This window comes from Kogia breviceps, chromosome 19 (assembly GCF_026419965.1).
Source record: "Kogia breviceps isolate mKogBre1 chromosome 19, mKogBre1 haplotype 1, whole genome shotgun sequence".
Lineage (NCBI taxonomy): Eukaryota > Metazoa > Chordata > Mammalia > Artiodactyla > Physeteridae > Kogia > Kogia breviceps.
The window spans coordinates 46,013,196-46,038,601 of NC_081328.1; the positions used below are offsets into that span (position 1 = coordinate 46,013,196).

General features: G+C 61.1%; 1 protein-coding gene across 1 annotated transcript; it reads left to right on the top strand.

Annotated features, from left to right (window-relative positions):
• The first annotated feature begins 1,402 nt into the window (after positions 1-1,402).
• FASN (fatty acid synthase) lies at positions 1,403-20,376 on the top strand. Its single transcript, XM_059046884.2, has 42 exons — positions 1,403-1,673; positions 3,625-3,762; positions 4,543-4,695; positions 5,919-6,092; positions 6,308-6,508; positions 6,623-6,745; positions 6,830-6,945; positions 7,037-7,171; positions 7,827-8,289; positions 8,375-8,562; positions 8,666-8,855; positions 9,520-9,614; positions 9,747-9,881; positions 9,986-10,189; positions 10,336-10,451; positions 10,701-10,873; positions 10,953-11,144; positions 11,226-11,306; positions 11,423-11,608; positions 11,794-11,973; positions 12,050-12,253; positions 12,880-13,184; positions 13,496-13,888; positions 13,971-14,135; positions 14,232-14,350; positions 14,434-14,588; positions 14,743-14,946; positions 15,126-15,276; positions 15,363-15,541; positions 15,627-15,746; positions 15,946-16,068; positions 16,179-16,402; positions 16,481-16,682; positions 16,818-16,969; positions 17,083-17,174; positions 17,383-17,534; positions 17,628-17,873; positions 18,121-18,309; positions 18,589-18,819; positions 18,932-19,152; positions 19,240-19,338; positions 19,428-20,376. The coding sequence occupies exons 2-42, from the start codon at positions 3,636-3,638 to the stop codon at positions 19,815-19,817; spliced, it is 7,548 nt and encodes a 2,515-aa protein (XP_058902867.1). The 5' UTR covers positions 1,403-1,673; positions 3,625-3,635; the 3' UTR covers positions 19,818-20,376.
• Positions 20,377-25,406: the final 5,030 nt, after the last annotated feature.

Genomic DNA, 25,406 nt, shown 5'->3' on the forward strand with positions numbered 1-25,406 from the left:
GTGCCTGAAAAGCTCTTAAGTAGGAAGGAAAAGAAAATCCCACAGAAAAGTTGTTCAGGACGGCAATTCAGCTGCGGGATCTCGGGGCCCTCTCTCCCCTTTTCCTGTCCTGCCCTTTATTCCACAGTGTGCGAACCAGAAGCCCCCCAATGTTGAAGCCAAGGGGAAGAATAGAGCAGGGAGTGTGGAGCTGCCCTGGGACTACCTGGGGGGCGTGTGGCCACGTGAAGCCAGGTTGTCTGGTTTGACGTGCCTGTCCTGTTCTGTGTTGTCCCTGAGCAACCGCGGACAGTGCAACACTCCACTGACAGCCCCTGAGCTTACGAGGGCAAGGCAAGATGGGTTGCCAAGGAGCCAGGCGAGGAGCGCAGCGGCGTTTGATTTCAAGACAATGAGGCTGTGGGGCACCAGCCCCAGAGAACTGCCAGGGCTCCTCTGGCCTAACAAGGGTCTGTCTGTGGCCCCAGAAGGTAGCCAGGGTGGTGCAGGGCGTGGCCACCAGGCCGTGAGGGCCGTCTTCCTGGACTCTCACTTGACCCCAAGACGGGATGTCTGTTTCTTTTTGGTCTGGAAGTTAAGGGTTTTTTGTAAATTCAGTAAACATTTGAGCAGGGGAATTACAAAGGAGGGCGCGCCGGTGAGCGGAGACGCTGAGTTCCGCCGGTGCGTGTGCGCGCCCGCGGGTGAGAATGGCCACGTGCGCGCGCGAGTGCCTCTGCCCAGGGAGACTCCTTTGTTCAAATCACACCAAGAGGTGTCCGTACAGAGACCGTTCGCCAGATGGCCGCGCCCCGTCCCCGCGGTCGGCTGCGGGGAGCCCCGGCCCGGCCTCGGGAGCGTCCCCCGGGTTCCCGCGCCCGCCTTGCGAATTTGGGAGGCGACGCAGGGAGGACCAGCCGTGTTGCGCTGCGGTGACCGGCAGTAACCCCGCGCGGGGCACCCTCGGCCGGGTCAACGACCGCGCTCGCCCGCTGCGGCCCGCGCAGCGCCAGGGGCCGCCCGGCCCATCACCCTATCGCCTAGCAACGCCCACTCGCGCGCCGCCATTGGTCCAGCGCGCACGCCTCCGGCCCCCGACTGGCTGCGGCTGCAGAGCGAGCCACGCCCCCGGCCCGGCTTTGCTCGGCCCGGACGCCGGCCCTTCAGTCCTTACGCCCCGGGGTCCGGCCGGCCCCCAGTGTGGCCCCAGTATAACCTCCAGAGTGACCCAAGCAAGCCCCATCCCGTTTCCACTGCGCGCCTTGCACACGTGGCCCCCGAGGCCCCGTGGGTGGGGGCGGCCCCGGGAGGCGTGGGGCGCGGAAGAGAAGTCGTGGGGCGGGGGTGACGCTGCGCCCCGCCCCAACGCCCCCCGAGTCCCGGGGCACCCAGCCCGGCGCCCCCCTGGCGCGCCCCCGCGCAGAGTCCCGGCGTCCGGCGGCGGCGCGCGGCATCACCCCACTGGCGGCGGCGCGCCTGGTCCCGGGGCGCAGCCCTGACGCTCATTGGCCTGGGCGGCGCAGCCAAGCTGTCAGCCCATGTGGCGTGTCCGCGCGGGGACGGCAGCGGTTAAATAGCGCCGGCGCGGGCCTAGAGGGAGCCAGAGAGACGGAAGCGGCCCGGCCTCCCCTCCGCCGCGCGCTCCATCCTCGCTCTCCCTCCGCCGCCCACGCCACCACCCGCGCCCAGACCAGGTACGAGCGGCCAGGCCGGGCCGGGGTCGGGAGTTGGTTGCCGGGGACCGGAGTCCTGGGGCCGGGCAGGGGCCGGGGCGGGGGTGGTGCGGTCAGGCTCGAGGGGGGCGCCGCCGGCCCGCATCTTCCGGCCTTGGGCGCGCGTCGTCCGGTGCGCCAGTGGCGAGGGGTCGCCCCGCACAGCCTGCCCTGGTCTCGTGGTCCGAGCCCCCGGTATGGATGTTCGAGCCCCATGGGGCGCCCGAGGCCGGGCGGCGAAAGGCCCTCGCTGTATGCCCCAGGCCCGGCGGGGCAGGTGGGCGGATGGCGAGGGGCGGACGCCCAGGAGCGCCGCGAACAGCCATTTTGGTCTTGGGCTGGGCCGGGCGGCTGCGGACCCTCGAGGGCCTTTAGGAGCCCCCAGCCGTCCGGTGTGCGCCCAGCTCCGGCCGCCCACAAGGGCCTCGTTTCGGGCCGGGCCGCCGAGCCCCTCCATCCGCGGCGTCCCCCCACCTCCGGGTGCGGGATAGCAGAGTCTCAGTCGACCGGAGGGCCTAAAAAGAAGGGAGGGTGGTGGGTGGAGGAGGCGCGGGGCCGGATGAGGACGGCTTCCCCACCACGTGGGCTCCGTTTGGAGCCCCCGAAGTTCTGGGGGGAGAGCGGCTCCTGCCCCGTACAGCCTCGCGGCGGCGCATGCGAAGCAGTGCACTCTGCAGGGGTCTCCACCCCCTTGCCTAGTCCCGCCGGACTCCGCGTGAATAGCAAGTAGGGGGAGAACAGAGCGGGCGCTTTCTGGAGAAGCAGCCGCCCCGGGAGCTGGTGTCTCTGGGCCGGCAAAGGGCTCTTTATTTAACGCTGGGGGAGGGGGCTCCCTCTCTGCCGGGACAGCAGGGCGATCAGGGCACCCAAGGAAGACGCTCTCTCCACTTGCTTGTGCTTTCCCTTGTTCAGAGAGACGCTGGAGGGCCGCTGGTTGGCGAGTCCAGCGGTCATTAGCGCCATGAGGCCCTGGAGCCTTGGCGGAAGCGTGCAGGATCAACCCTGGCCTTGCCCCCTTCCTCAGGGGCTGTACAGGAGTCCCCATCCTGGACCCACAGTCTCAGGGTAGCCTAGGCTCCCTCGTTGGCGCCTTGGGGACCTGGGTCTGGGTGGCCAGGCAGGCTGCGTGGAGGTTGGCAAGCAGGACTCTGAGGCCTCAACCTGTGCAGGTGTGTGGGTCTGGGTAGCACTTGCCTGGCCCCTGACCAGGAGTTGTTCTCCAGGTTGGAGCTCACTGGAGCAGCCATACAGACTGGGTCTGTCCACCGTGGGGCAGGGACCAGTTTTGCCCCAGAGCCCCACCAGGCCTTGGCACTCTCAGTGCCCGAGCCGTTGGCCCCAGCATGGAGGACAACGTGGGGTGCTGAGTGCAGAGCCAGCCAGTCAGCGTGGGTGCTTCTCACCCCCATGTTAGCCCTTTCTCCTTCGCCTGCTAAATTCGCTTGGCCAGCTCTTAATAGGCTGACGGCCAGGCAGCCTCTTCCTAGGAAGGGTTTGGGCCCTTCTCTGGGTTGGCCCTGCCTGCCTCCCACTGTGAGGCCCCCTCCTGGGACCACTGCTGCAGGGAGTTGCAGCAGGGCCGTTTTGGGGTCACCCCAGGCCAGGGCCAATGCCCAGAGAGCCCAATACTCCCAGTGAGAGGTGCAGGCAGGCTGGACCAGAGTGGACTCTCCACCTCCCAACCACCGTTCACATACTTCACCCAGGGCATCCATTCCGGCTGGCACACAGCACAGGAGCTGGCCATGTGGATCTTTGCTGTGGGGCTTTCTGAGCTGCTGCTCTCAGACCCTTGGGTGGGCCAGATGGAGGAGGGGGGTCAGGAAGCTGGGGCCAGGGGAGCAGCAGCTGGGCCTCCAGTGAGGCTGCAGTCTGGCAATTGTGGGAGCTGAGGTTGACCAGTGTCCGGGCCCCCACACCACCCTCCCTGCAGAGAGAGCAGCCATGGAGGAGGTGGTGATCGCTGGCATGTCCGGGAAGCTGCCTGAGTCGGAGAACTTGGAGGAGTTCTGGGCCAATCTCATCGGCGGTGTGGACATGGTGACAGATGATGACAGGCGGTGGAAGGCAGGTAAGTGGGCCTGGGTTCACCTCTCACTGCCGCTGGTACACAGTCTCCAAGCTACCAGGACAGGCCCGCTCTGGCCTGAGCTCCCGTCCCACCTGCAGAGCCAACGGTCACCTGAGGTGAGGCCATGCTGCAGGCTCTTCCTGCGAGATGGCACCAGGAGAAGGCTCAGGGCAAGGGAGAAACTGGGGCCTCTGGCCAGTGGGCTAGGGACTGAACTCCAGTCCGCAGGAGACTGAGGGCTGGCCCTGGGCATGGTCTTTGCCCAGATGAGCTAGGTAAGCTGCTAGGGGGCAGATCCAGGGCCAGGCCAGGTGGGTGAGCACCTCTGGCCCCACTGCCCACCACCTGGTCCCTGCAGAGCCTGGCCAGGCACTGCTGGCCCACGTGTCCCAAACTGTCAGATAAGACATCAGGCTCTCCCAGGAAGCTGGTTTGACTCTCTCACGCCCAGTAGGTTCTTCTGCAGAGTGGCTCTACCTGATCTACGGGATGTGAGTCAGTGTGGTGGAGCCTGACCTGGCCTCAGCCTCTGGGGCCAGTGTCAGGCCAGGCAGGGGGTCTCCAGCAGGACAGGACAGTGGTGGGTAGGAGGAGGGGGCACCCCCCCCAGTGCTGTGCTCTGGGACACCACCCATGAGGCCCCCCCTGGGGCCCCCTCTCAGAAGTGGGCCCACCCATCCCAGGGAGCCTTGGCTCCCTGTTGCCACAGGGACGCCACTGTCGGTCACTCGGGGCTGTGAGGTTCCGTGGCTGGCCCCTCCATCTGCGTGTGTTCCACAGGACTGTATGGCCTGCCCAGGCGGTTAGGCAAGCTGAAGGACCTGTCCCGGTTTGACGCTTCCTTCTTCGGGGTCCACCCCAAGCAGGCAAACACAATGGATCCCCAGCTGCGCTTGCTTCTGGAGGTCACCTACGAGGCCATTGTGGACGGAGGTGGGTCATCAGGAGGCTGACAGCCAACCTGGGACTTCTGAGGGCCCATCCCTGAGGTTCCTGCCACCCCTCCGAAAGCGTTCCTCCATTTTGCTTCTAAGAGCAACACGTGTTCATAACAAAACATCCAAAACATAGAAGCTGTTGAGGAGGGAGCGGAGTCCTGGTCTGGGGCAGTTGGGCTGGGGAGGCATGGGCCTTGGGCAGGTCACGCTTCATAACTGCACACCAGAGGTGTCCCAGGCATGCCCTGATGCCCCAGTTTCCTCGCTCCCCGTTGCATGGCTGATCTTGGGGGCGAGGGCAGGGCGCCAGGCAGAGTAGGAGGCGAGATCTGGCCCCAGGACTCTTGCCCTCCACATTCTCCTCCGCCGGGTTTTGTCTGGCCTTGGACAAGGGCCTCGAGGCCAGCTGCCCCTTGTCCTGGGGCACAGACTTGTCCCAGGGACACCAGGGACATGGAAGTCCTGCCAGGTGGGAGAGGGGAGGCTGCCATGTGGGTGAGGCCTCTCAGTAGGTGAGCGGTGAGAGCTTAGCTCTGAGGGGGCACCTGGGGCCTGCCTGCTCCCACCTGTGGTTGACAGGGTGGGTATCCTGGCCTTGCAGTCTCTTGTCCTGCAGCAGATGCTAAGTAGTCTCTGGGGTTGACACCGAGCGTGACGGGGTCATGGACATGTGCTGCCTGGGGTGGAGTGGAGGGGAGGTGAGAGGACCCTGGTAGGGGAAAGTGGAGGCCTTTCCACTGCCTAGGCCCCACCCAGAGACCTTGGATGCTTCTCCCCAGGGGCTGGCCAGTGTCCCTCCCTCCTTCCCAAGCCTGGACACTCGGCCTTTGTCTCTCGCTGTTTTCTTATCTTGGCCCGCCCAGGGCAGACCGCCCCTCAGGGCTCACCAGACCCTGCCAGCAACACCAGGGGCCAGGGGAGTAGCCTAGGGACAATGCTGCCCTCTGTCCCCACCTCCGGCTGTCTCTGACCACTGCCTGACCCAGAGCCTGGAGCCCCACCTGGCACCCTGCCCGTGCCTGGGCCCTGGTTCCTTGTGACCTGGTTATCCGTTCTCAGCCCTACCTGGGCTGGCCGCCCCATTGTGGCTCTGCTCTCTCTTCCCTGGCCCACCTCGTCCCCTCCAGAGTCAGGCTGAGAGGCGAGGCCTCACCTCCCAGAGCTGGGTGGTGGGCTGGGCGCGTCACAGTAGCTAGGGCTGACCTCTGTCTCCTACAGGCATCAACCCAGCTTCCCTTCGTGGGACGAACACCGGTGTCTGGGTGGGTGTGAGCAGCTCTGAGGCCTCAGAGGCTCTGAGTCGAGACCCTGAGACCCTCATGGGCTACAGTATGGTGGGCTGCCAGCGCGCCATGATGGCCAACCGCCTCTCCTTCTTCTTCGACTTCAAAGGTGGGTGCACACACAGCTCCTCCGGGCCTCGGACTGGGGCAGGGTGGGGCCGGACGGCAGCTGAGCCCCTTCCAGACTCTGACCTCCCCTCTCCGAGGAAGGCCTGCAGGGGTGAGGTCCCGGTGTCATAGGCTCCACGTGGAGGGCACCTGCTAAAGCTGCCAGGGCCCCAACACTCGGGGAGTCCCACAGCTGCACTGTGCCCTTGCCTGCAGGGCCCAGCGTTGCCCTGGACACAGCCTGCTCCTCCAGCCTCCTGGCCCTGCAGAGCGCCTACCAGGCCATCCGCAGTGGGGAGTGCCCCGCGGCCGTTGTGGGTGGCATCAACATCCTGCTGAAGCCCAACACCTCGGTGCAGTTCATGAAGTTGGGCATGCTCAGCCCTGAGGGCTCCTGCAAATCCTTCGATGCAGCAGGTGAGGGCGGAGGGCATGGGAGTGCAGGATAGCACCCCCAGCCCCCATTTCACCCTACACCAGCCCCTGAGCTCTGCCCTGAGCTCCTAGGCCTGAGGTGCCCTCTGCCCCCAGGGGATGGCTACTGCCGTGCAGAGGCTGTGGTGGCCGTCTTGCTGACCAAGAAGTCCCTGGCCCGACGGGTGTACGCCACCATCCTCAATGCCGGCACCAACACTGATGGCTTCAAAGAGCAAGGTGGGAGCGGCCCGGGCAGGGTGAGGGTGGGGCTGCAGGCGGTTAGGTGATTGGTGGTGTGCTGAGGCCTGGCCCCGCCCACAGGCGTCACCTTCCCCTCCGGAGAGGTGCAGGAGCAGCTCATCCGCTCCCTGTACGAGTCGGCCGGGCTGAGCCCCGAGTCCCTGGAGTATATCGAAGCCCATGGCACTGGCACCAAGGTAAGAGCCCTGCCTGGCCCTGTGCACACCCGACACCCCCACGCCGGAGAGGCGCCGGGGTGGAGTCCTGACCTCCCTGAGTCCCCCACAGGTGGGCGACCCCCAGGAGCTGAACAGCATCACGCGGGCCCTGTGTGCCACCCGCCAGGACCCCCTGCTGATCGGGTCCACCAAGTCAAACATGGGGCACGCGGAGCCCGCCTCGGGGCTCGCAGCACTGGTCAAGGTAGGCGGGCGGGTCTGGGGCCATCCTGTCCCTGCCTCCTCAGTTTCCTGCTGCCCGGTCGGGGGAGGATCCCCACACGGTGTGCTGTGGGGTGTGGGCCACTGAGACCCAGACAGCAGGGTGCCAGCATGTAGCCATTCCCTGCCCTAGTTCACTGGGCCAGGTATCTTGCCCAATACTGCTCCACAAGAGACCAAGCCAGAGGGTGCAGAAGCAGCGGGGTGGCCCCGCCTCTCCAGGGTTGCCCTTCCCCATGGCCTGCTGACCAACTGGTAGCCCAGAGCATCCAGGTCACCACTGCTCAGGCTCCCTGGTGCTCTGGGCTTCCCGGGCCACTGTAGCCACCTGTCTGCAACTCTTAGATCGGGACCTGGGGTGGGGTCTGGCTGAGGGACCTTTGTGTCTAGACCCATGGCCATTAGTCCGGAGGTAGCAGGGGCCCTCAGTGAGGCCCAAGGCCGAGAGGGGAAGGGGCCTGCGGCTTGGTCACCAGACCACTGCACTGGGGCTGGGCAAGGTTCGGGGGAAGGAAGTCAGCTGCAGTGGGCAGGTGGCCTCAGAGTGTCCTCAGGAAGGGAAGTACCTGAAGCCCACCCTGACCAGCAGGGCAAGGAGCCCGGGGCTGGCCACCCCACTGACCATTAGGCACCCATAGGTGCTGCTGTCCCTGGAGCACGGGGTCTGGGCCCCCAACCTGCACTTCCACAGCCCAAACCCCAAGATCCCAGCGCTGCAAGACGGGCAGCTGCAGGTAGTGGACCGGCCTCTGCCCGTTCTCGGGGGCGACGTGGGCATCAACTCCTTCGGCTTCGGCGGCTCCAACGTGCACGTCATCCTCCGGCCCAACTCCCAGCCGCCCCCGCCGCCGGCCCCGCACTCTGCCCTGCCCCGTCTGCTGCGGGCCAGCGGGCGCACCCTTGAGGCTGTGCAGGGCCTGCTGGAGCAGGGCCTGCAGCACAGCCAGGACCTGGCCTTCGTGAGCATGCTCAACGACATCGCGGCCGCCCCCACGGCCACCATGCCCTTCCGTGGCTACGCTGTGCTGGGCGGCCAGGGCGGCGACCAGGAGGTGCACCAGGTGCCAGCTGGCAAGCGCCCGCTCTGGTTCATCTGCTCCGGTGAGCCCCTGGCTCCCCAGGTTGTCCCCGAGGGCAGTGGGGACAGGGCCGCGCAGCCCTGCCCTGACGCCTCTCACTGGGACAGGGATGGGCGCACAGTGGCGCGGGATGGGGCTGAGCCTCATGCGCCTGGGCAGCTTCCGCGACTCCATCCTGCGCTCAGACGAGGCCGTGAAGCCTTTGGGGCTGCAAGTGTCGCACCTGTTGATGAGCACAGATGAGACCACCTTCGACGACACCGTCCAGTCCTTCGTGAGCCTCACTGCCATCCAGGTGCACCCCTGGGGCCTGGGGCGAGTGGGCCGGTAGGGCGGTCAGCCTGGCGTCCCCTGGACTGGCCGCAGTCTGTGACCGCGTCACGCACCCTGTTCCCCAGATTGCCCTCATAGACCTGCTGACCTCCATGGGCCTGCGGCCTGACGGCATCATCGGGCACTCCCTGGGCGAGGTGGCCTGCGGCTACGCCGACGGCTGCCTCTCTCAGGAGGAGGCTGTCCTCGCTGCCTACTGGAGGGCCCAGTGCATCAAGGAGGCCAACATCCCACCCGGGGCCATGGCAGCTGTGGGTAGGTGTTGCCCTGTGCTCCCCCATCCCACTCCACCCATGGGCCTGAGGGTCTCCGTGGGAGGGGACGTCTACGCTGGCACCTTCAACATTGGTGCTGGGCGGGGGCGAGGCCGTGGGGTGACTCGCCGGCCACCGTCCTCCTCGCTTCAGGGTGAGAGCGACCCTGGCGGCCTGCTCAGTGTGCCCCGGATGTGCTCCCCGAGCCTGATGGCCTTGGTGCTCGGCGTGCTCGCCCATGGGCGTCAGTAGAGGCCTGCATGGTTTTCCCATGAGCCTGAGCTAAACCCCTGGGGGGCTGCAGAAGGAATGGGCCTGTTCGCACTCCGGACAGGCAGGGCTGGAGATGGGAGGACACCCGAGAAAGCCTGAGGGGCTGGCAGGAGAGTGAGGCCGAGGTCCTCTGTGGTTGGTCAGACGTAGGAGCCTTTGGCGTCAATACTGAGCCGAAACTGGCTCCCGCCTGGGGGGTAGCATTAACGACACCTCTGCCTGAGATCAGACACGACAGGGGTGAAAGTGCCTCGTAAAGGTGCCGCTCTGCAGCTGTCATCACCACCTCTGTCGTTCGGGCCACCCCGGCAGCATCTTCCTCCCCCTGGGGAGGGGCCGAGTGAGGGTGCTGGCTCCCTGTGGCCACTTCCTGAGGCCGTCTCTGCCCCCAGGCTTGTCCTGGGAAGAGTGTAAGCGGCGCTGCCCCCCTGGTATCGTGCCTGCCTGCCACAACTCCGAGGACTCTGTGACCATCTCCGGACCTCAGGTGGGCCCTGGGAGGCGAGGCCTCATCCCCAAGTCCCCTCCTATCCCTCGGGGTGAGCTCTGCATGGGGAGCCGGGCACAGGCCTAGGACTGCTCGTCCAGCGCCCCTGCCCCCTCCCCGCCCCCACCCCAGGCCGCAATGTCCGAGTTCGTGCAGCAGCTGAAGCAGGAGGGTGTGTTTGCCAAGGAGGTGCGGACAGGTGGCATAGCGTTCCACTCCTACTTCATGGACTCCATCGCCCCTGCGCTGCTGCAGGCGCTCAAGAAGGTGGGTTGCTGCCCCACGGGCTGCCTGGCGGGGGCCTCCCGGAGGACGGGCGGGCAGGCGGGCCCAAGCTCCCTCACGCCGACCCAGCCTGGCCATGTGCGCAGGTGATCCGGGAGCCGCGGCCCCGCTCCGTGTGCTGGCTCAGCACCTCCATCCCCGAGGCCCAGTGGCAGGGCCGCCTGGCCCGCACGTTCTCAGCTGAGTACAACGTTAACAACTTGGTGAGCCCCGTGCTCTTCCAGGAGGCACTGAGGCACGTGCCTGAGCACGCCGTGGTGCTGGAGATCGCCCCCCATGCCCTGCTGCAGGTGCGCGCTTGGGGGCAGCACGGTCAGGTCCGGGAGGGGTGGCGGTGGGGGCATGGCAGGGAGGCAGGCTGGCCGGGCTCTGCGTGGCCTTGTGTGGTGGGGGGGGGGAGCTAGTCGGGGAGGCCCAACCTGTCTCTGCCTCCCAGGCCATCCTGAAGCGAGGCCTCAAGCCCAGCTGCACCGTCATCCCGCTGATGAAGAAGGACCACAGGGACAACCTGGAGTTCTTCCTCGGCAACGTGGGCAGGCTCCACCTGATGGGGTGCGTCCCCTCTCCCTGCTTGACCCTGGGAGCCCCTCAGCCACGGGCTGGCCTTGAGATCGTCCCCAGGAAGCGGGCCTGTGGGTGCTGGGCCACCGTCACACCCTCACTGCGGCCCCCACCCCACCCCGTCTCGGTCATCCCTGGGGTCTTAGGGGAGAACGGTTGGCAATGGGTCGGCAGTGGGTGTATAGCAGGGTGGTCCTGGGGGCAGGTGTGCTGCTCACATCTCCCCTCTCCACTCTCCAGCATTGACATCAACCCCAACGGTCTGTTCCCACCCGTGGAGTTCCCGGCTCCCCGGGGGACCCCCCTCATTTCCCCCCACATCAAGTGGGACCACAGCCAGACTTGGGATGTGCCCGCCGTGGAGGACTTCCCCAACGGCTCCAGCGGCTCCTCTGTCACTGTCTATAAGATCGGTGAGTGAGGTGCGGGCAGGCGGGGGGGGGGGGCGGCTCCTTCCTCCTGGTCGCTGGCACTAAGGCCCATGCCCCACAGATGCCAGCCCTGAGACCCCTGACCACTACCTGCTGGATCACTGCATCGACGGCCGCGTGATCTTCCCCGCCACTGGCTACCTATTCCTGGTCTGGAAGACGCTGGCACGAGCCCTGGACCAAAACATGGAGCAGGTGCCTGTGGTGTTCGAGGACGTGACGCTCCACCAAGCCACCATCCTGCCCAAGACAGGTGAGGCAGGCGGCTCGGGATGCGGGGCGGGAGTGCTGCCTGCTGACCCCTGCTGCTGACCTCTGACCCTGCCGCCTGCAGGGACCGTGCCCTTGGAAGTGCGGCTTCTGGAGGCTTCGTGCACCTTCGAGGTGTCTGAGAACGGCAACCTGATCGTGAGCGGTGAGCAGGGGCACCCGCCCCAGCTGCAGAGTCCCTGGTGGGGGTCTCTGGGTGGACCCTGGCTGCCAGCTCAGCCCGGCCCTGCCCTCAGGCCCTTCTGCCACCCCCGCCCACAGGGCAGATACACCAGTGGAAGGACCCCGATCCCAGGCTCTTTGACAACCAGTACGGCACAGACCCCACACCTGTAGACCCCACTGCTGCGTTCCACCTGAGCCAGGGCGATGTGTACAAGGAGCTGCGGCTGCGGGGCTACAACTACGGCCCCCACTTCCAGGGCATCCTCGAGGCCAACCTCGAAGGTGGGTGCAAGGGGGCCCCACTTTATACTCAGGAACGTGCTTTGGGGCTAACTCCTGCTGCCCGGCGTTAGATGCCCAAGCCGGGTGAAGGGAGGGCAGTTGTTGGTGTGAGGGGGCCGCGTGGAGGAGAGGGTCCACTGGGGGAGAGACCCAACCTGGCCGAGCTGACGGTCCCTCCACCCCAGGTAACACAGGCCGGCTGCTGTGGAAGGACAACTGGGTGACCTTCCTGGACACCATGCTGCAGATGTCCCTCCTGGTCCCGGGCCACCGCGACCTGCGCCTGCCCACGCGCATCACCGCCATCCGCATCGACCCCACCACCCACCGGCAGAAGCTGTACGCGCTGCGAGGCGAGACACAAGGTAGCCGTGCCCCGGCCCCACACACTTGCGTCCCCGCGCCAGGCGCCGCCCGCACTTACCCAGCGTGTCCCCGCAGTGGCCGACGTGGTAGTGAACAGGTATCTGAACAGCATAGTGGCCGGCAGCGTCCACATCTCGAGGCTCCATGCCTCGGTGGCCCCTCGGCGACAGCAGGAGCAGCTGGCACCCATCCTGGAGAAGTTCTGCTTCACGCCGCACGTGGAGAGCGGGTGCCTGGCTGGGAGCCTGGCCCTGCAGGAGGAGCTGCAGCTGTGCAGGGGTGAGGCCACCCCCCCCGCCCCCCCGCCTCGTCCCAGGGCCCAGCTCCCAGTCCCTGTGCCCAGTCTGGCAAAGGGGAGTTCATCACCTCCCCTCATCGCCCCGTCACAGCCCCTCCTTCACGTGGAGCCCAAGTCTGCCTTCCCCTCGTAAGTGCCCCCAGGCCTGGCTCCCCCCACCCAGAGCTGATGTCTTCAGAGGAGGCCTAGCATGCATAGGTGACAGATTTGTCCCCTCCTGTCTGTGCCCCCAGCCAGCTGTGTAGGTGTAATGCCATGAGACAGCCCCCCACACAGGGCTCACACCCAAGCTGAGGGTGGGGGGCTCTGGGGAGGGGCAGCAGGGCCGTTAGAGCACTGAACCCACCCTCTGTGGGGCTCACACCTGGGTGGGAGGCAGAGCAGCCTTTCACCCACCCAGTGGTCCCGATGGTTGATGCCAGTTTCTAGCCCTGGAGGACTGGACTGCCCACTCCGTCCCTCTATTTGCTGTCAGTGGGCAGAGCCGGGCAGTGTGTCCTGCTTACCTCCGAGTCCCTGCTCCAGGGAGACACCAGTTGCTGGGGGACCTTCAGGAACCCCAACCCAGCTGAGGCTCTTCCCTAGCACCCGTCTCTCTCCTCCCCAGGGCTGGCACAGGCACTGCAGATGAAGGTCGCCCAGCAGGGGATGAAGATGGTTGTGCCCGGGCTGGAAAGTGCCCAGGCTCCCCGGGAGGCGCCGCAGCAGGGCCTGCCTCGGCTGCTGGCCGCCGCCTGCCAACTGCAACTCAATGGGAACCTACAGCAGGAACTGGGCCAGGTCCTGGCCCAGGAGAGGCCCCTGCTGTGTGACGACCCCCTGCTCAGCGGCCTCCTCGACTCCCCAGCACTCAAGGCGTGCGTGGACACCGCCCTGGAGAACACGGCCAGCCTCAAAATGAAGGTGGTGGAGGTGGGTGCCGAGCACAGAGGCAGGCACTGTGCATGTGGACCCAGACGCAGGCAGCCCCAAACGTCAGGAGGGCCGGGGCCCCTCTGACGCGAGGTCACCCAACCTGCGATGGTGCTGAGGCTGCCCACACACTGAAGGGGAAGGGGCACAGAGAAGGGACTGGAGGTGGGCTCTGCGGGTGCTGTGGACAGGGCAGCGCTGGCCAGTGGCCTCAGCGGAGTTGGTGGGTGGGTCTTTCTGGGAGACACCTAGCTGAGGGGGTGGGTGTGCCTGCCCCATGGCAGCTGATCCAAGAAGCTGTTCCACCCCAGGTGCTGGCTGGTGACGGCCGACTGTATTCCCGCATCCCGGCGCTGCTGAACACCCAGCCCTTGATGCAGCTGGACTACATAGCCACTGACCGCCACGCCCAGGCCCTGGAGGCTGCCCAAGCCAAGCTGCACCAGCTCAATCTGACCCAGGGCCAGTGGGACCCTGTGGACCCGGCCCCCAGCAGCCTGGGCAGGGCTGACCTCCTGGTGTGCAACTGTGCCCTGGCCACCTTTGGTGACCCGGCCACGGCCGTCGGCAACATGGCGGCTACCCTGAAGGAGGGAGGCTTCCTGCTGCTGCACACGCTGCTCGGAGGTTACTCCCTGGGGGAGACTGTCGCCTTTCTCACCTGCTCCGAGCCACATCAAGGGGGGCAGCACCTCCTGAGCCAGGTGCGGGGCGGGGCCGGGATGGGGAGGGGCTGGGATGGGGAGGAGCCAGGAGGCTGCCAAGCACTGACCCCCCAACGCACAGGACGAGTGGGAGAGCCTATTTACCGGGGCATCCCTGCACCTGGTGGCCCTGAAGAGGTCCTTCTACGGCTCTGTGCTCTTCCTGTGCCGCCGGCTGGCCCCGCAAGACAGCCCAGTCTTCCTGTCTGTGGAGGATGCCAGCTTCGGATGGGTCGACTCACTGAAGGTCAGTCCCTCCCAGCCCTGGCCAGGCCTGGCTGACGCAGCTCCAACACTGGGGCCTGCGGAGCCCCCAGAAGCCAACCCCTCCCTCGTTCTACAGAACATCCTGGCTGACTCCTCCTCCCGGCCCGTGTGGCTCATGGCCGTTGGCTGCACCACCTCAGGAGTCGTGGGCATGGTGAACTGTCTCCGAAAAGAGCCCGGCGGGCACCAGATTCGGTGAGATGCCCACTGAGCTGCATGCCCCTTGCTCCTCCCCTCCAACCCCCCCAGCTTCCTCTCACCTGTCTGGCTGCCCATAGGTGCGTCCTGGTGTCCAACCTCAGTAGCGCGTCCCCCATCCCTGAGATGAACCCAAACTCCTTGGAGCTGCAGAAGGTGCTGCAGGGGGACCTGGTGATGAACGTCTACCGGGACGGGGCCTGGGGGGCGTTCCGCCACTTCCCACTGGAAAAGGGTGAGCCCCCAACGTGCCACCCTGCCCCCCCAGGCTCCTCACCTCGCAGCTGGGTGGGCTGAGAAGGAGAGGGCAGGGGGACCCTGGCCGGAAGCCCTGCCCAGCCCAGGGCTGCGCGTGACCCTGTGGCAGCTCCACTTTCTGTCACCCGCAGACCGGCCAGAGGAGCAGACAGAGCACGCCTTCGTAAACATCCTCACCCGAGGGGACCTCTCCTCCATCCGCTGGGTCTGCTCTCCTCTGCGCCACGCCCAGCCCACTGGCCCTGGAGTCCAGCTCTGCACCATCTATTATGCCTCCCTCAACTTCCGAGACGTCATGCTGGCCACGGGCAAGCTGTCCCCCGACGCCATCCCAGGTACAGGCGGCCCACGGGGTGGGTGCGGAGAACCAAAACAAAGACCCTCGGGGCCAGGACCTGGGAAGAGGGGATCCTCACCCCACAATGCTCAGGAACCTGGGAGGCTCCTCGAACCCAAGCTCACACGCTGGGGTCCTCCTCGGGAGATAAGGGGCTCACCCACCATCTGCCCCCAGGAAAATGGGTCGCGCGAGACTGCATGCTGGGCATGGAGTTCTCCGGCCGAGATGCCAGAGGCAGGCGTGTGATGGGGCTGGTGCCCGCTGAAGGCCTGGCCACCTCCATTCTGGTGTCTCAGGACTTCCTGTGGGACGTGCCTTCCAACTGGTGAGTCGGTCAGGGCTGTGACCTGGGGCCCAACATGAATGTGTCCAGGGGTCAGGCCAGAGCTGACCCCTGCACTGTGCCCATAGGACCCTGGAGGAGGCAGCTTCAGTGCCCGTCGTCTATACCACAGCCTATTACGCGTTGGTAGTGCGCGGACGCATGCAGCCCGGGGAGACAGTGCTCATCCACTCGGGCTCGGGTGGTGTGGGTCAGGCCGCCATCGCCATCGCTCTCAGCCTGGGCTGCCGCGTCTTCACCACTGTGGGTAAGCCTACAGCCCTTCCCAGAGCCCAGGACCGCCCCTCCAACGCCTGAAGCCCAGACTTAGCAGCAGCGCCTCTCCCCACCAGGGTCAGCTGAAAAGCGGGCATACCTCCAGGCCAGGTTCCCACAGCTCAACGAAGCCAGCTTTGCCAACTCCCGGGACACGTCCTTCGAGCAGCACGTGCTTTGGCACACGGCCGGGAAGGGTGAGTGGCTCCCATCACTAGACAACCGCCATCCACCCATATTCCCAGCCCTCGCTTCCTCCCATCCTCCGCCCCCCTCCGGCCAAGCTGGAGGAGACACCGGCCCAGGCGGGGACAGCGTCTGGCCTTCCGGACTTGGGCCACGTTGGCTGGGCAGTGGTCTTGACTGTGAGGACCCCTCTTGCCCCCCCACCCCAAGGTGTTGACCTCGTCCTGAATTCCCTGGCGGAAGAGAAGCTGCAGGCCAGCGTGCGGTGCCTGGCCCAGCATGGTCGATTCCTGGAAATTGGCAAATTTGACCTTTCCAACAACCACCCCCTGGGTGAGGCTGGGCAGCAGGCCGGGTGGGCAGGGGGCTGTTGGGCAGAGTGGGGGTCCACAGGGTGGGCTGCCAGCTGAGTGGTGAGGCCCCCCACCTGCCCACCTGTCCAGGCATGGCCATCTTCCTGAAGAACGTGACTTTCCACGGGATCCTGCTGGACGCAATCTTTGATGAAGACAGCGCCACCTGGCGGGAGGTGTCGGCGCTGCTGCAGGCGGGCATCCGGGACGGCGTGGTGCAGCCCCTCAAGCGCACCGTGTTCCCCAAGACCCAGGTGGAGGGCGCCTTCCGCTACATGGCCCAGGGCAGACACATCGGCAAAGTGGTCCTCCAGGTGAGTAGGGGACCCCAGGCACCCCCAGCTCCGGCCCCTGCCGGCAGTGTGTGAACAGCAATGCCACTTGGGCTGCAGGTACGCGAGGAGGAGCAGGAGGCGGTGCCGCGAGGGACCAAGCCCACCCTGACGGCGGCCTTGTCCAAGACCTACTGCCCAGCCCACAAGACCTACATCATCACAGGGGGCCTGGGTGGCTTCGGCCTAGAGCTGTCCCAGTGGCTCATGCTGCGAGGGGCCCAGAAGCTGGTGCTGACCTCCCGCTCGGGGATCCGCACAGGTGACCGGCCCCAGGGAGCACGAGGGTGGGGTGGTGGGAGAGGCCTCAGTCAGCTCCCGCTCATGTTGCTCTCCGGGCACCTGGGCTTAGGGCCAGAGCCCCGATTTGCCCATCCCCACTGTCTGTGTCCCACAGGCTACCAGGCCAGGCAGGTCCGTGAGTGGAGACGCCAGGGTGTGCAGGTCCTTGTGTCCACCAGCAACGTCAGCTCGCTGGATGGTGCCCGGAGCCTTATCAGTGAGGCCACCCAGCTTGGGCCTGTAGGCGGCGTCTTCAACTTGGCCATGGTGAGGACGGCTCTAAAGGGGCTGGAGCCAGCTGCCCAGGGAAGCCCCCCCGCCCTAAGCAAGCCCCCCAAAGCCCTGGGGCAAAGGTAGGTGCTAAGATCCCCTCACCCCAGGTCCTGAGAGATGCCATGCTGGAGAACCAGACCCCTGAGTTCTTCCAGGACGTCAACAAACCCAAGTACAGTGGCACCCTGAACTTGGACAGGTGGGCTCCTCCCTTCCCTCTCTCCTTCTCCCAGCCCTCCCCCGCACGGCCCTCACACTGCTGTCCAGAGACCAGGCCACAGGCCTCTGCCGGGGTCTGAACCAAGGGTCCGGGGCAGTGGAGGCGGTTTGGCAGGCGAGCCAGGGATCCTGGGCGTGTCGGCCGGTGGGCTGGGGATGCCGGCTGGGGGTGACTCAAGAACCCACAGGGTGACCCGGGAGGCATGCCCCGAGCTGGACTACTTCGTGGTCTTCTCCTCGGTGAGCTGCGGGCGTGGCAACGCCAGCCAGACCAACTACGGGTTCGCCAACTCTGCCATGGAGCGCATATGTGAGAAGCGCCGGCATGACGGCCTCCCAGGTGGGCCTGCCCGCCCCTCCTCCTCCACTCGTGCGGTGCCACCCTCACTTGTGCCCCTTCTCACCCCAGCCCCCCACCCTCCCTCACCCGCAGGCCTGGCCGTGCAGTGGGGCGCGATTGGCGATGTGGGCGTCGTGCTGGAGACCATGGGTAACAACGACATAGTCATTGGCGGGACGCTGCCCCAGCGCATCATCTCCTGCATGGAGGTGCTGGACCTCTTCCTGAACCAGCCCCACCCCGTCCTGAGCAGCTTTGTGCTGGCGGAGAAGAAGGCCGCAGCCCATGGTGACGGCAGCAGCCAGCAGGACCTGGTGAAGGCTGTGGCTCACATCCTGGGTGAGGGGGCACCCCGCACCCCCCAGCTGGCAGACACGCGGCTCCCCTGAGTCTGGTCTCGCTGGCTGCGGAAGGGGGCATGCCGGCTTGCTCACGGAAGGAGAGACACAGGTGGTCCATGCAGAGCTGGGTGGGCGCTGTGTGCCATGACCATAGTAGTGCTGATGGTTCGGGAAGACCCAGCCGTCGGGGTGCAGAGTACCCACCAAGGCCCATCCCCCATTGCCAACTGAGTGCCTCTCCCCAGGCATCCGTGACTTGGCCACTGTCAACTTGGACAGCTCACTGGCAGACCTGGGCCTAGACTCACTCATGGGCGTGGAGGTGCGCCAGATGCTCGAGCGAGAGCACGACCGGGTGCTGTCCATGCGGGAAATCCAGCAGCTCACACTCCGGAAGCTGCAGGAACTTTCCTTGCAGGCTGGCACAGCTGATGGTAGGTGTGGAGGGGGGTATCCCCGAAGCAGCACAGGTCCTCTCGGTGCTGCTGGCCTGTGAGCAGCCTGGACCGCCCCCCTCCCCCCCAGGTCAGGACTCGTCCATCTGGCCCCGTCCTGAGAGCCCTCATTGGGAGCCCAGTGCCCCCACCCACTTCCTGCCCTAGCCACCAGCAGCCCCAGTCAGGTGCATGCGTGTATATGTGTGCATGCTGGGGGATTGTAGCAGGGGACCCCATGTGGCCCCAGCCTTCCCTGGCATCTGCCCCTCTTTGCAGAGCTGGCGGCCCCCACACCCAAGGAGGACAGCCCTGCCCGGCAGCAGGCCCAGCTGAACCTGAGCGCCCTGCTGGTGAACCCTGAGGGCCCGACTTTGGCTCCGCTCAACTCTGTGCAGAGCTCCGAGCGACCCCTGTTCCTAGTGCACCCCATCGAGGGCTCCATCACGGTGTTCCACAGCCTGGCTGCCAAGCTCAGCATTCCCACCTACGGCCTGCAGTGCACGGGAGGTGTGTCAGGGTCCTGCGGGGCTGTCCCCACAGTGGGCCTCCTCCGTCCCCCAGTGGGTTGGGGGTGACGTGCACGTCCAGACAAGGGCTAAGCCTCGTGCTGTCTCTGCAGCTGCACCCCTGGACAGCATCCAGAGCCTGGCCGCCTACTACATTGAGTGCATCAGGCAGGTGCAACCAGAGGGGCCCTACCGCATCGCTGGCTACTCCTATGGGGCCTGCGTGGCCTTCGAGATGTGCTCACAGCTGCAGGCACAGCAGAGCGCCGGCCCCACGAACAATAGCCTCTTCCTGTTCGATGGCTCGCACACCTACGTGCTGGCCTACACGCAGGTGAGGGCGGCAACGGTGCCCCTGGGGTCAGGTCTGGAGTCCCAGCCCCTTGTGTCGCCACTGCAGCAGCCCCCCCTCCCTTTGCAGAGCTACCGCGCCAAGATGACCCCTGGCTGCGAGGCGGAGGCCGAGGCCGAGGCCATGTGCTTCTTCGTACAGCAGTTCACTGATGCGGAGCACGGCAGGGTGAGTCTGCAGATACCGCGTGGCCGGGCCTCCCAACACCCCTGCCCCCCATTCCCGTGCCTGGCGCCACTCATTGTCCTGTCCTCCAGGTGCTGGAGGCGCTACTGCCCCTCGAGGGCCTGGAGGAGCGCGTGGCGGCTGCCGTGGAGCTGATCGCACAGAGCCATGCGGGCCTGGACCGCCATGCCGTCCGCTTCGCGGCGCGCTCCTTCTACCAGAAGCTGCGGGCGGCCGAGAAGTACACGCCGCAGGCCACCTACCATGGCAACGTGACACTGCTGCGCGCCAAGACAGGCGGCACCTATGGCGAGGACCTGGGCGCTGACTACAACCTCTCCCAGGTGTGCGACGGCAAGGTGTCCGTGCATGTCATTGAGGGTGACCACCGCACGCTGCTGGAGGGCAGCGGCCTGGAATCCATCCTCAGCATCATCCACAGCTCCCTGGCCGAGCCACGTGTCAGCGTGCGGGAGGGCTAGGCCAGAGGGTCCTGCATGTGGGACCCACCCCGCCGGCCCCCGCACCCCACGTGCAGCCACCAGTAGGACCAGCGCCCTCCCCTCTCCCACCCCCCACCCCGGCTGCCCTGGGCGCGGGGCTGGGACCCGCGCCGCCGACTCGGAGACCTGCCTGGTCTGTGAAGAGTCGGCTGAGCCGCCAGCCAGGCCAAACTTCCTGAATCGCGCGGGCTCTGCCACGCGGGTCCATTTGTCGTTTCTCCGTTTGGATTCTCCTATTTATTGGGTCGCCAGGGAGACGCCGGTTGGTCCACCTGTGCGGCCGGCGCACGGGAGCCAGGCCGGGGCCCCATGATGCCGCCAGCGGAGCGGAGCAGCCCCGGGCACTGGGCACCCACCCTATTCGTCTGTGTTCATTTTTCACGAAACAACATTCACACTGCTGCTTGGATTTTGAAATTTACTGTAATTGTCTGTGTAAAGAACCATGTCTGGACCCTGTTTCATTTTTACACCAACCTGGTAGAAATGTTGTCTCCTCTGGAGCCTCCCCACGATTAAACCGCACGTGCGCTCTGGCCTCTGGGCCTCCTTTCTTCCCTCCTCCCTGACCAGCCCTGTGAGCCTGCGCTGTCCTGGCCAAGTCCTGGTGGCCTGGAGGGGACCACCCTCTGCTCCCTGCAGGAGGGAGGGGGCAATGCCTGGCTCCTGAAAGCAGGCTGGACACCTTGAGGCAGGGGCCCCTCTACCAAGGAAGCTTGACCAGGAGGAGACAGGTATGCAGTCTGATAATCCACTGGCATAATTGTGGGGTACCCCCTAGGGTACCCTTGCCAGATTTCCTTATCCCTCAGGGAAACCTCAGGTTTTCTCTCCTGGGCCTCAGCTGAGTGGAGGATGCCCACCCACATTATTGAGAGTAAACTTTATTTGAAGTCACCTGATCATAGACGTGAAGCACACGGACCAAGTACCTTCACAGCGACACCTAGGTGAGTGTTTGCGTAACTGGCCTAGTCCAGCGGAAGACTGACCATCACACAGGTTTAGGCAGAAGGAGTGAAGGCTGCGTGGAAGGAAGTAGGGGGGCGGGGAGGCAGGCCCCTGACCGTCTGACCCTCGCCAGGCCAAGGGATGAGGTGGACGTGCTGGGCTGGAAGCTTCTGGGCCAACAGCTGAGGTGAGCTGGAGCAGGGAGAGAGGTGGGCCCTGCAATGGGCCAGGACTGAATCTGGGGCCAGGGGAGCAGGCAGGCCCACTGCTAGACTTCTAGAAGGATGTGTTGAACCCAGAACATCCGGGGGCCCTTATATGTTCCTCAGAAAGTTCAACGTAGAATTACCATGTGAGCCAGTAATTCCACTCCTAGGTATATAACTCTAAGGAATCAGAAACGGACTCAGATACTTGTACACCAATGCTCATAACAAGCAGTGTTACTCGTCTACGACAGCTGAAAGGTAGAAATAATCCAAGAGTCTGTGAACAGATGAATGAATATACAAATGTGGTCTACCCACATAATGGATATTATTCAGCCTTTAAAAGGAATGAAGTTCTGATACATGCTACAACATGTATCAGAACATAGTGGGTTTCTGGAGCACGTATGTTAATATCAGAAAAAGTAGGTTTCAGAGCAAAGAATAGGTCAGATATAAAGGATCATTTCGTAACGATAAAAGTGTCAACTAATCCAAAGAGCATGAGAACTCGTGCTCCTATAACAGAGCTCCAAATTACAGAAAGCGAAAGATCTGGAAGAAGAATTGGAATTCCCTGGCAGTCCAGCAATTAGGATTCTGTGCTTCCACCGCAGGGGGTGTGGGGTTCAATCCCCGATCGGGGAACTAAGATCCTGCCTGCTGCGTGGTGCGGCCAAAAAAAAAAAATCAGGCAATCTACAATTACAGTTGGAGATTTTCAAAACCCTTCTCAACAACTGAACAAGTAGAAAATCAGTAAGGATATGTAAGACTTGAGCAATACAATCGACCAGCTGACATTTATAGACCAGCCAACAATAGAATGTACATTCTTTTCAGATTCACATAGAACATCTACTAAATGGTTTACATTCTGTGTCGTAAAACCAGTCTCAATAAGTTGAACTCAGCTTCTATAAAATATTTTCTTTGACCACAATTGAATAAAATTAGAATCAATAGCAAAAAGATATCTAGAATATCCTCAAATATTTAGAAACCAAATAACATACTTCCAATAACCCATGGGTTGAAGAAGAAATCAGAAGAGAAATCAGAAGCTCTTTTGAACTGACTGAAAATGAAGATGGCATGCCAAAATTTGTAGTATACAGCCAAAGCAGTGTAGGGGAAATACATAACAATAAAGGCCTATGTCAAAAAAAGAAGTTTAATGACTTCAAATTCTTCCTTAAGAAACAAGAAGACCAAATGAAACCCAAACTAAGCAGAATAGAGGAAATAATACATATCAGAGTGAAAGTCAAATAGGAAACAAAAGCAGAAAGTGAATTTAAAATCTTTGAGAAGACCAATAATTCATAAACCTTAAAACAGACTGAGCTGGGGAAAAAATGAAAAAATACAAATTACCAATAGAATCAGGAATGACAGAGGTGACATCACTAAGATTCTACATATATTAAAAGGCTAGTAAGGGAATATTATGAGCTTTATACCAAACAATTGGACAACTTAGAAATGAACAAATCCCACACAAAACACAAAGTCAAGAAGAAATAGACAACCCAAATAACCCTACATCTATTGAAGAAAATGAATTTGTAGTTAAAAACCTTTCCACAAAGAAAACTCCAGTCCTGAATGGCAAATTCTACCCACTGTTTTCCAGGAAAATGTTACCAATTCTACTCAAACTCTCAGAAGTTTAGAAAGGAAATGAGTCTCAGTAAGTTCAAAGAATTCAAGTTATATAAAATATTTTTGGGATGTCTTCGCCTGCTCAGACAGCCATAACAAAATACCATAGACTGAGTGGCTTAAACAACAGGAATTTGTTTTCTCACAGTTCTAGAGCCTGGGAAGTCCAAAATCAAGGTTCCTGCCCATCTGATTCCTGGTGAGAGCACCTCTTCCTGGTCTGCAGACGGCTGCCCTTTTGCCTCGCTGTGTCCTTTGGCAGAGTGAGCACAAGCCCTAGTGTCTCTCCCTCTTGTAAGGACGTCCATCATACTGGGTCAGGACCCCACCCTTATGACATTTTGACCTCATTTAACCTTTTTACCTCCTGATAGGCCTCATCTCCACATGAATGGGGAGGGGGATGCAATTCAGTCCATAGCAAGGGGATAATTTACCACTCTTCTGTGAGATCAGCATTACTTTTGATGCCAAAACCTGACAAAGACATTACAAGAAAACTACCAATATCTATCATGATGATATGTACAAAAATTCAAAAAAATTTTTAGCAAATAGAATCATATAGTATAAAACATGACAAAATGGGGTTTTCCTAGGAATGCAAGGCTGGTTTAACATTCAAAAATCAATATAACTCACCATATTAGTAATTTAAAAAATGATCATCTTGGGACTTCCCTGGTGGCACAGTGGTTAAGAATCTGCCAGCCAATGCAGGGGACACGGGTTCAAGCCCTGGTCCAGGAAGACCCCGCATGCCACGAGCAACTAAGCCCATGTGCCACAACTACTTAGCCTGCACTCTAGAGCCCATGAGGCACAACTACTGAAGCCTGCACACCTAGAGCCTGTGCTCCACAACGAGAAGCCACCGCAGTGAGAAGCCATGCACCGCAACGAAGACTAGCCCCTGCTTGCTGCAACTAGAGAAAGCCCACGCGCAGCAATGAAGACCCAACGCAGAAAAAATTTTTTTAAAAAAATGATCATCTCAGTGGATGTAGAAAGCAGCATCTATTGAACACAGATACACAAAATCCACCACCCATTTATGAGAAAAACTCTCAACCAACTAGGAATAGAAGGAAACTCCCTCAACCTGATAAGACTTCTATAAAAAACATACAGCTATCATCAAACTTAATGGTGAAAGATGACATGTTGTCCAAGATCAGGAACAAAACAGAGATTTCCAGTGTCACCATTTCTACTCAACATTGTATCAGAAGTTCTAGCCAGTGCAGTAAACCCAAGAAAGGAAATAAAAGGCATACAGATGAGAAAGGAAGAAATAAAACTTCCCCTATTTGCAAATGACATAATTGTAGAAAAGCTGATGAAATCTACAAAGTCTACTAGAACTAATGAGTGTGTTTAGGAAGATTGCAGGAGAGATCAAAATATAAAACCCAATTACATAGTTATGTGCAGGGAATGAACAAGCAGAAATTGATATTTAAAAAATCAACACCATTTACAACATCAACAAAAAATAAGAAATAGGGATAAATAGGATAAAAGATGTGTAAGACTACACTGAAAACTATAATACATCACTGAAAAAAGTTAAAGAAGGCCCAAGTAAATAGATACACTGTATTCATGGATTAGAAAATTCAATATTGGGACTTCTCTGGTGGTCCAGTGGTAAAGAATCCGCCTTACAGTGCAGAGGATTTAGGTTCAATCCCTGGTCAGGGAACTAAGATCCCACATGCTGTGGGGCAACTAAGCCCACACGCCGCAACTACTGAGCTCACGCGCCTCAACTAGAGAGCCTGCATGCCACAAACTACAGAGCCCATGTGCTCTGGAACATGCGCACCACAACTACAGAGCCCACGCGCCCTGGAGCCTGCGCGCCACAACTAGAGAAGAGAAAAAACAGCACACCACAACTAGAGAGAAGCCCACGTGACACAACAAAGAGCCCGCATGCCTCAACAAAGATCCCACGTGCTGCAACTAAGACCTGACGCAGCCAAAAATAAATAATAATAATAAATCTTTAAAAATAAATAACAGCCCAGAAATTGATAAAAATTGATTTTTAAAAAATGAAAATTCAATATTAAGATGTAGATTCTTCCCAAATTGATCTATAGATTCAATGCAATCTCTATCGAGTTCCCAGCGGGCTTTCTGTAGGAACTGACAAGCTGATTCTAAAATCCCTACGGCAATACAAAGGACCTAGGATGGACAATACAATTTGATGTAGAGCAACAAATCTGGAGACATTGCATTGATTGATTTCAAGGTTTTTCAAGATTTGTTATAAAGCTACAATAATCAAGTCTGTGTTATAGATATCAAGTTACATAAGTAGATCAATGGAACAAAGCAGTCAAGGGATAGATTCACACATGTATGGAAAACCGATTTTCAACAAAGATGCAAAGGCAATTCCATGTAGAAAGGATTGTCTTTTCAACAAATGGTTCTGGAATTGGCTATCCATACGTTAAAAAAAAAAAAAAGTAAGAAAGAAAGGAAAAAGAACTTAGGTCAGTCCATCACAACACATACAAAAGTTAATTCAAAATGGATCATAGACTTAAATGTGAATCTTAAAACTATAAAACTTCTAGAAGCAAATATAGGAAAAAAATCTTTGTTAACTTGGGTTAGGCAAAGATTTCTTAGATATGGCACTGAAAGCACAATAAATAGGAGAGTAAATTGTTAGGTTGGATTTCATCCAAGTCTGATCATTTCTACTCTTTGAAAGACACTGTTA